The 13,456-nt window shown below is 40.0% G+C and overlaps 2 protein-coding genes across 11 annotated transcripts in view; both read right to left on the reverse strand.

Annotated features, from left to right (window-relative positions):
* scaf8 (SR-related CTD-associated factor 8) overlaps positions 1–4,855 on the reverse strand; it is a 68,207-nt gene extending 63,352 nt beyond the window's left edge. For 3 of the 6 annotated variants that reach the window (XR_015126451.1, XM_086275585.1, XM_086275584.1), the window contains exons 1-2: positions 4,655–4,855; positions 3,665–3,748 (exon numbers count right to left, since the gene is read on the reverse strand). Coding sequence is in view for 3 of the 6 variants with exons in the window: in XM_086275585.1 (XP_086131711.1) it covers positions 3,665–3,748; positions 4,655–4,684 (114 nt within the window). In the remaining 3 variants the exon portion in view is untranslated. Of the gene's footprint in view, positions 1–3,664; positions 3,749–4,654 lie in introns of those variants that run through there. The other 3 variants (XM_086275586.1, XM_086275587.1, XM_086275588.1) reach the window with 3 other exon arrangements.
* A 423-nt stretch (positions 4,856–5,278) lies between these two features.
* Positions 5,279–13,456, reverse strand: part of LOC147306621 (connector enhancer of kinase suppressor of ras 3-like) — a 43,243-nt gene continuing 35,065 nt past the window's right edge. For 4 of the 5 annotated variants that reach the window (XM_086275589.1, XM_086275590.1, XM_086275591.1 and 1 more), the window contains 10 exons: positions 11,762–11,815; positions 11,330–11,369; positions 10,706–10,875; positions 9,566–9,639; positions 9,361–9,432; positions 9,192–9,256; positions 8,069–8,193; positions 7,242–7,584; positions 6,780–6,970; positions 5,279–6,671 (listed from right to left, as the gene is read on the reverse strand). In XM_086275589.1, the coding sequence (XP_086131715.1) occupies positions 6,471–6,671; positions 6,780–6,970; positions 7,242–7,584; positions 8,069–8,193; positions 9,192–9,256; positions 9,361–9,432; positions 9,566–9,639; positions 10,706–10,875; positions 11,330–11,369; positions 11,762–11,815 (1,335 nt within the window). In that variant the 3' untranslated portion in view covers positions 5,279–6,470. Of the gene's footprint in view, positions 6,672–6,779; positions 6,971–7,241; positions 7,585–8,068; positions 8,194–9,191; positions 9,257–9,360; positions 9,433–9,565; positions 9,640–10,705; positions 10,876–11,329; positions 11,370–11,761; positions 11,816–12,655 lie in introns of all 5 variants that reach the window. The other variant, XM_086275592.1, reaches the window with a different exon arrangement.

Consider the following 13,456-nt stretch of genomic DNA (forward strand, 5'->3'; position numbering starts at 1 on the left):
TTTGTTAAAGGCTGGTGTCCTGAACTCAAAGTGTCAGGCCCAGAATTCAAATGACTAAAAAAATAACTGTCATTTTATAAAGAAGGAAACTGTGTTTTGGTCCTTGAGTATTTCATAATAAGAACAACTTTAAGCAATGAAGTCTAAGGAGAATTTGTTAGTGACTAATGATCAGCGATGCAAAAGACCCCCCGAATTATAGGCACAGTGTGCAGGATACCAGCCAAGCATGCATAATAAAAAGCACCGTTCTGGGAAAACACTTTTTTGCCCACTTTGAAAAGTAAAAATGACCTTCACCTTTTATAAATCATCTATATATAAAATTAAGTAATAAAATTTAATTTTAAAAAAACAGCAGCATTTCTTTGGGTTTCAACTGATTTTTTTTACTTCTAAAATTTCTCCAGATGTAGAGTCTCATTTTCTGCTTGGGTTTTTAAGACACACAGATTTTGCTGTGTATTGGCTACATGCCATGTGTTAAGGCCCATTTATCCCCATGAATCATCATGTGTTTATGATACACTGACAGACCTGTAAACAGGAACCAACATGCAAAACTACTAAAATATAACGGTCCACCTGCAACATGAGGACGCACAGTTACTGTTGAGTAAGCAGGGTGAGACTTTTATTGCTATTTGTTCATTTTGTGACGTTAGAACTAGTTACAAATTCAGCTAAACTAATAATAGTCAAGTACAAGAGCTTAAAGCATTTAACAGCACGGAAGAACAGAAATGGCGCCAACTACTTTCAACACTATAACAGCTAACAACTATACAGCTACGCATGTGTCTGCACTTTATTTTCAAAATCAGAAAAAACTACAAAATAAAAGCGGAGGTCGGAACTCACTGTAGGATTTTATCTTTCCTCCATCAAAGTCATTCTAGGAAGTTGTCCATAGATTCAAAATCAGACAGCAGTAAGATATATTTAAAAAGCTAATTTGGTTGCATCCCGCAATGTAACTCACTATTTCCATGACAACATTACACTCTGTTTCCCACACATGGAAAAGTATTCAAGCTCAGTCTCAGTGGGCAGAAACGCCTCCCAAAACAAATTCACTGCCATGTATCCTTTAATTTAGCCAGATTAATAACCATCTTTATCAAATTTAATTTCAGCCTAATTATAACACTCGGCTCTTGTTATTATGAGATGTGAATATTGCAAACAAAAATTTAAAAAAAAACAAGTACTGCAGCTTTTACACGTGTACCACTGAACATAATCAGGTCAGAATAACAACTGGTTGCGTATCATTTTTAATCAGAGGATTTGCAGTTATGGTGCTACATCATAGGAAAATAATGATCAAAAACCAAACTAATAAGGCAGATGATGTGAAGCTGTATTCTTTTTAAAATCGTCCACACCTTATTTGATGCTCACGCAACACAAACTGCTGACTGAAGATTGTTCTGTTTGTTGTAATTGTGTAAAATACACAAAAGACTCCAATAGGACTGGTTTATACTGGGATCAGTCTAAATCTGTTACAGTGGTCAGATTAGGCATTTGTAGAGCCTTGACCGAGTGATGCATCAGACCACAGATCAATCAAAGCCAGCAGAAGGGACGAATTTGCTCCAGAATATTTAGCACAATCAGTAAAATCTGGAGATTATATGACACAACCAGGGTATACTAAACTTGTGATTGGCAAGTTGTTGGCCAATGAGAAAGTTCACAGGTTCACAGTCAGGTCCTGCTCTCCTCATTCATCATTTCGGGTTTTAAACCCGTAAGATAACAAAGGCTAAAACGCTCATTTTAAATGATGTCACAGTGGCAAGCTGCCGTAGTCTGAATGTGGCTTAATACGCTGTTGGCACCTAATACATTTACCTTAATGTTTTATGTCTAACATCTGTTTTATTTAGAATTCTAACCGATTTACTCAAGGCATCCCATCTATATTTTCCAGACCACAAGAAGTGCTAAAGCCGCTGTGCACTGCTGTTGGCTGCTGATGTGTTAATATACGTAAAAACTGATCAAATGCAGCCTTTTAAAAACTTTGTATTCACAATAACGTGTGTAGAATTTCCAATGTATAAAAGAAATCTGTTATCAGTTTGTGAATTCAGCCATGATTTCAAATAACAGCAATAAAACAATTATCTCATATGTTAAAATAACTTTGATGAGTTACAAAGCAGACTTGTATAAATAAAAATAATGACTGTTACTTTAATTCCCGAGTTTCTGGCACTGTGCACGCTGGCTCACTGCTCAGGAATGAAGCTACTGTTATACTTGTTACTAACATCTTTGCCTTTTACACAACAAAAAGTCAGTTTTATTTAAAAAAAAACTTCTATAACTAAAACGAAGAGACTTATAAATACAGATGGTGAAAAATGTCTCTTCAAGCTTGAAAATGTTATTTACTAACAGCCTAGCACATAAATGAACTTTGTGCAGTAACAGGCAACGTTGATATGTAGACATTAACTGAAGCAGGCAAAAAAACCTCAGTGTGATGTGATACATGACCTGTTTTTGAAAACAGAATAACTCAACATCACTGGGTTCAGTTACTTTTCATACACTCAAAATGTTAACTTTACCATGTTCAACACATAACAAACAAATGTCTGATTAGAAATATACTATAAGAAAACTACATAAATTGATAAAAACCTATAGATTTGATTGGTGTTCGACTTTGCTGAAACTCCCTGTTAAACTGGGATGTTTGGCTAGCGAGGTACTTCAGTCTCACTGCACCCCTCTAATCGTCATATTTCCCGCACATATAAATCAATAAAGTCATTTCTATTGCATGAAAAAAAATCAATTAAAAAAAAAATTGCTTATTGCCTGAAGGCTGATGAGAAACCATAAAAGGTAGCAGAAGAGCAACACCTCATATATTTTTTAATTCTTAGGTAATTCAGCTTTCCTGGGCTTTTATTAAACTGTTCTATTATTAAAAGTTATGCAAACACCACACAGTTTTACAGCAGAGCAGATGAGTTGCACACACTGCTGTTGAGTTTATATAACCCTACATTCCTTTGTAGTTTATCCAGTAAACAGCATAAGATTAGCATAAGATTTTTTTTTTTTTTAAAGCAGCTTCTTTTGGCTGCTCCCTCATTCACACGTGGTCATTACAGCATATTTGATTTGGTATATTTTACTCCACATGCTGTTCCTACGCACAAATGTATTACCGTATGTTTCCCTTTGTCTAGAATTGGAGGTCTTACGTGTGTTAAGCCAAAGGGCATACAACCACCTGCACTGCCATTGTAGTAAAAGTCAACATTTATATTTTCATCTTTATTCCTTTAAATACCAATAACCACATATTGTTTTGGATGCTTGATTTAAAGACCAAACCAGAATGTGACTGAAGATGAGCTGAGAGTAAAAATTCAATTTTGGTCCCACATTTTCTTTACCATCTTCATACTGGATAACATTAACATACCACAACTCTAGTGGGCTGTGACCTAAATTGAGATTTAAAAATTACTTGAGGTCTATTCTACTGTAGGAGCAACTCAACAAAACTAGAATAATGTTGGTTGCTAGACCATGCATATGTTTATATTCATTGGGAGCCAAGGAACAGTTCTCTTTAATAATCATGTCTTTATTCCTCTATTACCTGCCTCATCCTATAACACTGCATACTTACTTTTATAGCCTTTATTCCAGACTTGGTGATCTGAGTCATCTTGGCCTTGGAGATGGGGGGCTTGTATTCATTCAATGAGTACAGCTGAAATATGAAAGGAAAAAGACAGAGAACAGCTTGTTTAAATACTGAAGTGATCCTATAAGAACCGTAAACTGCCACCCAATAGCTTTCTAAATGAGTACCCCCCTTCACCAACTACAAACTTTTATTAACAATTTAAAGAACCTTGGCTTTCGCTGTCATGGGGCTCAGAGAGACCCCAAGTTCACAATAAAGCGACGTCGGGGGCTTGCCTCTGACTCAGGTATTTGCGTTAGTATCGTCATTAAAACAAACACTCACAATTCGATTGCGGTCGACAGCGGATTGATTTTTTACTAGGATTAAATGCAGGTGTTATTTACAATGATCATCATGCTAAAGCAAAGACTTCGTGTTATGTAGACAAATGACGGCTGCGGTCTCCGCTTGGAGGCTTCAGATAGCTAAGGCTAAACTTAACAGTGTGGATATGCGCTGCTACTTCACATTGTTTAGGTTGCATATACCGGGAAGCTAACTGTAATTTGGAAAGTACTGATTCACAATCATTTGTTGTTTCTTTCCCAGGTGAATGAGCGCTACTCTGCCCATGGTCACATCAGATAGTTAGCTCAAGCGGTTTTGCTAATTTGGAGCTAGCTAGCGAGCTAGCTATTTAGCGCTACTGGCAGCCGCTGGGTTATATTTGTTCACAGAATTTAACCCTGATTAGGGCTGTACTAACAAATTAACTCTCTTCTTGCATGATGTGTGGCCAGTTTATACGAAGTACACACTCACTGACTTTACGTTACCGCTGCACTGCTGTGCAGAAACAGCGGCCTTGCCAAACACTACCCTCTTCTTTACTAAGATGCTAACGTTAGCCGACTAGCTACCGCGACTGTGAATTAGACAACATATCCTCAATATACTCAAATCTTTTAGCGAGAATCTCTTACAAACCTCATTGTTAAAGGCTTTGACCGCCTCCATAGTGTTGTATTTCGACTGGCAGACCACAGTAAATATTTACAAACGTCTCCTCGATAACCGGTTAGAGGCGTGCATGCCCGACGCTTGCTGAGATGGAGGAGACTGCCAATATGGCGCATAACCTCAGCGGGGAATGTGGAGAGAAACCGGCGACTCCTAGCGTCAACGAGTCGTATCAGACGGAATGTTGGTGTATAATGAGACCTGATATGATGTGTGGTGACGGTGGCACTGACAGAAAGACAGGAGGCTGAACTGGAGGTGTTAAGATTTTCATTGTGACTGACCACAGTGGAGAAGATTCGGTTAGTGCATCAGGGGGACAGGTTGGGCGGTTTGGAGACAAAGTTGGGGATGCATGGCTGAAATGGTTTCAACCGATGATGCTTTGAAGAGGAGAGAAAGTGGTCAAGTTGGACAAAGGATGCCGAGGATGGAGCTGCCAGGCAGGAGGAGAAGAGGAAGACCACAGAGAAAATATATGGATGAAGCAGGACATGTTTAGTATGACAGAATGCTGCAGATAGGGTGAGATGGAGGTAGATGATTAGCTGTGACACGACCCTTAAAAAGAGCACCATACAAAGAGGCTGGTAAAGTTCACTTTTCTGACTTTATTTCCCTGTATACAAACAAACACATTCATTCCAGAATTAAGAACAAACATCACACATCCCTTCACAATTATTTACATTTTTTTTAACTTATACAACAGATGATACATAAGGGGGAAAATGCCTCTGTATTCTGGTAGGTCCTGTCATATATTAAAATCCTGTTCGGCCTGAGGTGTCCAAACCTACTGTGCAGTCACATAATGTCTGAATTTATTTATAACCATCCACTTATCTAACTTGTACCAGGTCTTTCAGACTTGTTTGTATGATTCCAGGAGCGTTTTCCTGAGAGTTATCCTTAATACTGCTAAATCCCCACTTTACTTCAATATACTGTATGCACAGATGTTATCAGTTATAAAGTCTGTCACATTTTAGACAAGATTTTGCCTCATACTGTCAATGTTCATGGGCAGAAATGACCAAAAAAAAAAATAAAAATCAGTGTAGCTGAAATAATTTAAAAAGTTTGTTTTGGTTTAGAAGATTAAAAAAAAAATCTTCCACAAAAAACGAGGCGATCGCTACATTTCAGCAGTAAATTACATTACAGTCACATGAATTTGACACTTTTGAGTATTAAAAAAGAAGAAATTCTGATTTGAGACCAACATTTATTCTGTTAGTGCAGGCCCTAGTGTTCAGTCAGCAAAGTCTTCCTAATAAGCATGAATATAGGGCGACGACATACACACATTATTGAAAAAGCTTCTGTAACACATGTGTAACAGGCACTGAAGGTGCATGGCACCAATAACTGACTGTGAATAGTTTAAAAACAACAAAATTCACTACAGATAAACAACAGAGACATTATTTCCATGCACTCCACCGTTCCAAATATACAGTTTATACATAGGTTCATAAAATTATAAAAACAAACAGCTGTAAAAATTGCTAAACCTACAAATTAAACAATAAAAATAATACTACGACACATTTCACATTTTAATGTGTGCTGCTTATCATACACCGTCTCCACATGGAACTAAAAACAACAGTTCATTCATCCAACTACTAGTTGAAAAGAACTTGAATATAAACAGAGTTCTCAAGTGAATAACCAACAGCAGTGTGTGTGTGTGTGTGTGTGCGCGTGTGTGTGTATTTGATGTATGTGACTGTGAGGTCCTCAGAGTCCGAACACCATAAAAAGTCATGAAGAGTCTTTATAAACTGGTCTCTACCACAGGAGCGGCTATGACCGACGCTTCAGCCTTTGCGGCCTCTGACGCCACCTGCTGGATGTGTGTGACACAGATCTCCTGCACCAGAGGTCCGTTGGCCTCCTTCCACTCTCTGAACTTGTCTGAGGTAAGCTCCGGGTCAGACAGGATCTGTTCTATTGCCTGCAAGTCCGCCTCTTTCGCCTGGGCAAAAAAAGTGAAAAACTGAATATGCATAAATTATTTAACTGTATTTTTTTGCTATTCGCAAACTAAAAAACTAAAAACTAAAAAGGGAGGTGAGAAATGTACCTTTAATGTGCTGTTGAGTGTCCTGATAAGGTGCAGCTTGTCATTGACAGCCTGGTTTTTGCAGCGTCTTACGAAGGAGGTCCTAAATTCCTTTTTCGTGGATGGTTTACGTTCTCCTATCGGCGACAGACTGGCCTCCTTCAGGTGAATATACAGCTTCTCCATCTCATCGGAGCCGTTCTCATGATTGCCTACAACAAGACAACACACTTCATCATCATCATCATCCTACATGCAGTGGTTGCATTGAGTAAATGCCTGCTAAATTAATTCAAATGGCATGCAGGTGAGTCAATTAGATTAGTCACAGATAGAAAGCTCAGAAAAGGAATAAGAATGTTAACAGTCGTATATTCTGTTGATCACTGATGCTAATCAAAGTTCTGAGAAACAGGAAACGTGCTCTGCTTCTTAGAGCTGGAAGTGGGCCACGAGAAAAAACTGCATATATTAAATATTCACCTTTATTTTGCGTCCTTAAAACTTCCCTCTGATCTTCCCCCTCAGCTGAAGGCGTTTCCTCATTAGATTCAGTGCCCGAGGAGTCCTGGGTGGCCAAGTTCTCCAGCCTTGTTTCCTCTGCCGTCTCCTTTTGTGGAGGCTGATGCGAGTGGACCTGGGCTGAGCACACCACTGCTGTTTCCCCAGCAGAAGGAGATGCCTGCGAGACGAGGTCCAACCAGGACTGTCTTTGCTTGGTGAGCGAAGAGGCGGAGCTCTGAGATGTGATCGTACTGACAGGTGAGGAGAGCGAACCGTTAGCTTCGCTGGGGACTGCAGAGGAGTAAGGGGGAGGAAGGGTACCCTGAAATACAAATACATTTAAGTTAAGAGTTTTTTCTATTAATTAATCCCATTTGGTTCCACTTGGTTTTATTTACTTGTAATAAAACATGTAGTGTCCCTTAAAGACACAGCTGCCTTTGCAAAAGTTGTGACCGTGTGTTTAATCTAAACAGAATGTAAATCTTTGCTGAACATTAACAATTAAACTGCAGTTATATGCTCATTTTGAATTTGGCTGCATTGACTGCATTCAGGCTGTTTATTACCGTGACCTCACTTAGTACAGAGTCATTCTAATGTTCTCAAAGTAGCATGGCATCTTCTTGCTGAAATAAGCAAGCATCCAGCAACATGCTTGATGGTAGCATGTTTCTCCAGAACCTGTACAGGTTTGCAGATGCCTTCACAGATGTGCATCAAATTCAAAATGAGCTTATATTAAATGAAAAGATAAATGTTGGCTCTTATGGATGGATGTGCATCCAGCCAGAACCGTTACTGACCTGATGTGTGCTACCAGGCGGACCGGAGGCATTCGAGGAGTCCCGCAGGGTCTGTTCAGAGTACGGTGGAGGAGGTATCTCTGTGGTTTCAGCTTCTTCGTGATCACTGGCTTCACTATAACACTCTGAACATGAAACATGGAGACACACAAGAAACAAAAACTTCAAACATGTAACCAACAAATGTAACCCAGGAAAAATGCCTGTGGGGCCCCACAGTGGGTAGTTGTTGGTGAACTGTGGGGCTGTAAACCCACACTTACCCCAAGTGGGCGTGCCCACCTAGATCCTGCTGCAGTTGTGCCCTTTGGGGACCTTACATGGGTTTTCTGTGGGTAAGCCCACGTGGGGCTTACAGCAGTTTTGCTCTTTTTGGGCCCCCGAGAGGGAACTTTGTGGGCAACCAACAGTTGTCTTACAGGGACCCCGAACGGCAAAACTGCAGCAGGATCTAGGTGGGATTAGTTTGGGCTTGCCTTGCCCACACAGCTCCACATTTAGACACTGTGGGCCCACACGGGCATGTTTGCTGACACATTATTTATGATAAGGAAGCATCAAAAAAGAAAATATATTGTGGAGAAGAGACAACCATAGAACATGTTTTATTACACTGTCAGAAATATGAGGCTGAGAGAAAGTGGCTGGTTCAAAACCTCAGTACAACGGAAGTTAAACTGGGGTTACACTGCAAAAGAAGTCAATGAGTGAAAGCTATAACAGGCCATATTTGGTTTAATAAGACTTTAGTGTTTCATTTTTCTCCTCTGAGAGCAAGTGGATCCACAGTGTAGTACAGTTTATCTGATCTAAGGATCAAGTGGTTTGAGAGTGAGAGATATAGATCCCCTGAGGGTTGTGCCAGGATGAGCATCTGCTGTAAAAATCTGTGGGGCCCAGGTGTGCCATACATTTCATATTGGTCTGCCCATAGTAACCCCACACGGGGCTGAAGTGGGCATGTTTGCTTGGAAAGTACTGAAGAGCTATATGACAATTAAAAACAAACGATTCCGTTGCTGATTAAAAACTTAAATAGTAAATTTCTTAAACTAAAACCCAAACAAAGTGAGATGTTGGAAAGCTTCAGTGACAGAGGCGGGGAACTGAAACAGGTGCTCACCGGCCGAAGCGTTTACTTCTGTTTGCTCATACTGAATGGAGGCCAGCCCAAGCTTATTCACCCACCTGAAACAAAGAAATGATCCAACTTAATTGCAATTCTGATAAAATATTATAATGCACATAAAATGTATACATTTCCAAACACTGTTTTAGTTGACATGACTCACAAGTTCATGTCCTCGTAGCTCTCGGCAGCAAAATAAAACATCATAACTTGCGGGTGACAAGCTTTGAATGCACTGAATAGGGAAAGACAGACGAACAGCAGTTTAGTGTTTCGAGGGTTAAAAAAAAAAAGAAAAAAAAAAGACAGTTTTACTGTTATAACTGTGATTTCATAGATCACACCCAGCACTGTTTGTGAGGACTCACTATTTCTTCTTGCACTCGATGGCTCTGTCGATCATGAAGTTTGTGAGGTCGATGTAGCCTTCAGCTTTTTCTGCCTGCAACGCACAGATTGAACAACAGTGAGTATTAGAACACAACTTTCAAACCACTTCCCCACACGGACGTGCGCGTCTGAATTGCAACAGGCAACTTCTTTAATTTCCTCGTACTGAGTGGTGGTGACGTACAGCAGGTCTGACTGAAGTTATCGTGCCAGTAAGTCAAACAGATGTAGATTAGACATATATGTAGCAGCGGGCTATTAGTGACACGGTCACATTCAGGAAGCGCAGTGTCACCAGCGCTCGCTGATTCCTGCAGTGACAGACTGGCAAGGAGACAGCTGTGGAGGAAACCAGTATGACTAACCTGCAGCCCTGACTGCCTAGCGCACATCTGTGACTCACCCAGTGTTAATTCTGTGGTCTGTTACTTAAGCTGTAATAAAATTTAGTCATGTTTCATCTTTTGCTATTGTTAGCGTGAGACAAAAAAGCATAAAAGCAAATAAAAACACATGAAGCCACATCAATCACCGGATTACATGTTCAGTCAAAAACTAAAGTACACATTGTGTATGTGCCACCATCCTGCTGCTGTAAAGAGTGATTACAGCACTTAATCTGCAGCTGATACAAGTTCTCAAGAACTACCCCGATTATTTTTAACTATTTTATGATGATTAAAAAAAAGATCATCAGACAGTTTTAAGATTCTTTTAAGGCGTTTTTTTGATGACTTGGGTGTAACACTGTTGTACTTTGTAACTTTTCCTGAAATTAGCAAAAATAAAGAAGATATGCAAGATACTCTTTAAAAAGGGCAACACAGATAGGATGACACACAAAATATTCCAAAGAGTGGTGGAAAACCAAAAGAAAGAGGTGCAACTTTAATAGCTTCCTTATTTTTTCCTCTCTCTTTTGATATCTTATAATCTTGCAAGATAAATTGAAGAAGTTGAAAAGCATGCAACTGATATAGAGAAGCAGACTTATCTGTGTTAAATATTTTTGTTATCAGGGATTGTGCAATTGTACACTCGCTGTGTGCAATCTCTAAATAGCAACCAGCTAGTCTAAAACCCACATTAGTCTTCTAGTCAGAGGGTGTTTTACTCACCAGCTGGTTGGTATACCAGTAGAGAGCAGTCTTCTTCAGCACAAACCAGTACTTCTTCCATTTCATACCCAGAAAGCCTTTGCTTTCTTTCTTCCTGTACAGCCAGCCCTGGTGGTCTGGCTGGCCGAGCTCTTTGACCGAGATCCGTCTTCTGCTCATCGTACCATTGCCTTAACCAGACAACAGCGCATTTAGTCACAGCATCAGAGGAAGCAGAACGTTACAGATTTAAACATCCAAACACAAACAACCAAAACGTTTCCATTTCAGTCTAAAGAGCTCCCGGAGTTTGGTCGATAACCAAATGGACCTCTAAAACTAAGAAGCGCGTGAAGCATCCTGGAAGAGTCAAATCAAAAGTGCTATTCTACCTTCATCCTACCCGTTACCGATATGAGTCAGTCAGCAAAAACAGTATATATACAAATTAGTTAGCGTCTCAGAAGAACCCAAAGGCACGGCTACACAGAGCCAAGAAATAAAAGAAGTGAAGTGAAAGTAACTGAACTCGTCTAAAATCCCTCTGCACACGCCAAGTGCACCGCTGCTTCGCATCCACCCACTACGCTTTCTAATTGCAGCTGTAGGCTGAGATAAGTGACAAGGTGATAAGGCAGGACTCACCTCCTCGGCTCTTCTTCTTGGATTTGTGTCGGAGGGAGACCTTTGAGAGGAGTGCAGAGGAGGGGTTGGGGGAGGTCAAAAAGAAAAAGGCAAGGGGGTGAGCAGCAGTTTCAGACCACACAACTGAGAAGAAGAGGCTGTCTGAAACATCCTGTTTTCACACTGAGTGTCATGTGCATTTTCTCTATCTTTCTACATGCTGTTTAACACCTCCATTAGCATCTGTGACTTGTTTCTTATTGGTCTCCTTTTATTTGTAACTCTCTTTGCTCCCCAGTGAGTCAAACAAAACATCCACCTGGTGGTGTCTAAACTCTGGGTGTATACTGCTTACATTCAAATTAGTTACTGATAAATAGGGAAGCAGAAGTTTCTAATCCTTTAAAGAGAGAGCGAGTAAATGTTAGAAAAAGACAAAAAAGAGCTACTTACAGGGTTGTAGTCATCGGCAGCCATTGAAGGAGTCACGGATATGGGGAAAGCAGCCTGTTGAAAGAAACACCTTATTCAAAATGTGTAGGTTGGAAAAAAACAAAACAGAAATGAGCAGAAAAGGAGAAAAAAAATTTCTTCAGTGTGACAAAAGGATGTGGCGTCACGGGTACAGCAAAGACAATGTTTCCCAATCAGCTTTTTTTTCTCTCTTTCTTATTGTTGTTTTGTTTTTCAGAGGATGGAAAAAACTGAATCGAACATGCTCAGAAACAGCAGAAGTTCTGTGGAAGCAGAAGCTCAGAGAAAGGTTAAAAACGTAAAAAGTTAATGCTCATGATCAGCACTGAGTCACAGCACAAGTGTCACAATGATCAGTGTCAGCAGATTTGTTTAATATGTGACACACACAGAAAGTTGTCTCACAGCAAAATGAAAAGGACTCTTCTGCAAAACGACATCGTGCAAAAATCTATTTTTTCCCAAACAAAGAATCAGAAAGATTTTTCTCACTTTGCAGTTCAAGCTCATAAATGGACAGTAACGTTGTGAAATCTAAGTTGCCTTTATTGACCAACTTCCTCTAGGTTAAGTTCCTTTTTTTTGAAATGCCAAAACTGTTAGAGAGAAAGAACATCAGAGACAAAACTAAGCACCGTGCTGCCCCACTGGGTGTGAAGTTAGAGAAAATGAGAATCTACACTGTGGGTTACACGTTTCAGAGTACTCTGAAACGTGTAACCCACAGGCATTTTTAGACTCGGTGGCAAAACCAGGCGGCGAGTTGTTCACAGGGTCCTGAGCCCTGCTGCAGCTGTCCAAGTTTAGCCACTTACCGGTACCACAGCTCGCCAAAGTCCCCAGCTAGAACAATGAAGAGAGAAAGACTCATACCTGGTTCTTTAAAAGGTTCGTCCAAACAGCTAAGTATCCTCTGTGCCTCTGACAGTGATAATAAACCATCACTAGAAGCTCTCATCAATACTTCTGTACATTTGTGCCTTGCACAACACAAATGTATCATCACTTTGCTTTCCGGGTGTCAGAGCTGAGAGGCTGAGTGTAGGAGGTAGATGCCTATCACCACACAAACCACTGCCCAAACCTGACTGAGAGTGACTGCCTGCCTGTGTTTAGTAACTAACTTCCTCTTGGAGTTTTCTCTTTTGCACATGTTAAGAACCATGTGTAATTTTAGTGGCAAGATCCAGACTGAACAAACCCATCTGCAGATTTACGCAACTATTCTTTGAGGTTAGATGCAGCAAGAGATGAAAAATGAAATATTCTCTCTGTATGTAAGATGCTCTTTTATATCACCATTAAAGGAGGAAGTTGACACTTCACCTAAAAATAAGATTTTTCTTCTGAAAGTAAGCTTTCGGGAGAAAAAGAATGACGCAATTTCTCGACCACTACCTGAAACAAATACCTACAATTTCAAAAGAGCGAAAAAAAATCTGCGTCTTACAATGAAATGACATTCACAAAGAATAGAGGGGAATGTGACGTGTTTACAACCAAATACTTTTCATACTATTAGGACTATTTTGCGAAGTTTAAGACAAATTTGGTTAAATGTTAAATAACGATTTTCTGACTGTAACTACTGAGTGTAGTTCAGCAGTAGCCTGACTGCTTGTTGTCCAGTAGCTTAATGGCGAAACAAAGTCAAAGAAGCCTGCGGACAAATGA

Source organism: Aulonocara sp. 'chitande type north' Nkhata Bay, linkage group LG19 (assembly GCF_057382095.1).
Source record: "Aulonocara sp. 'chitande type north' Nkhata Bay isolate Kocher_YH1m ecotype deep benthic linkage group LG19, A_spYH_male_GT1.1, whole genome shotgun sequence".
NCBI lineage: Eukaryota > Metazoa > Chordata > Actinopteri > Cichliformes > Cichlidae > Aulonocara > Aulonocara sp. 'chitande type north' Nkhata Bay.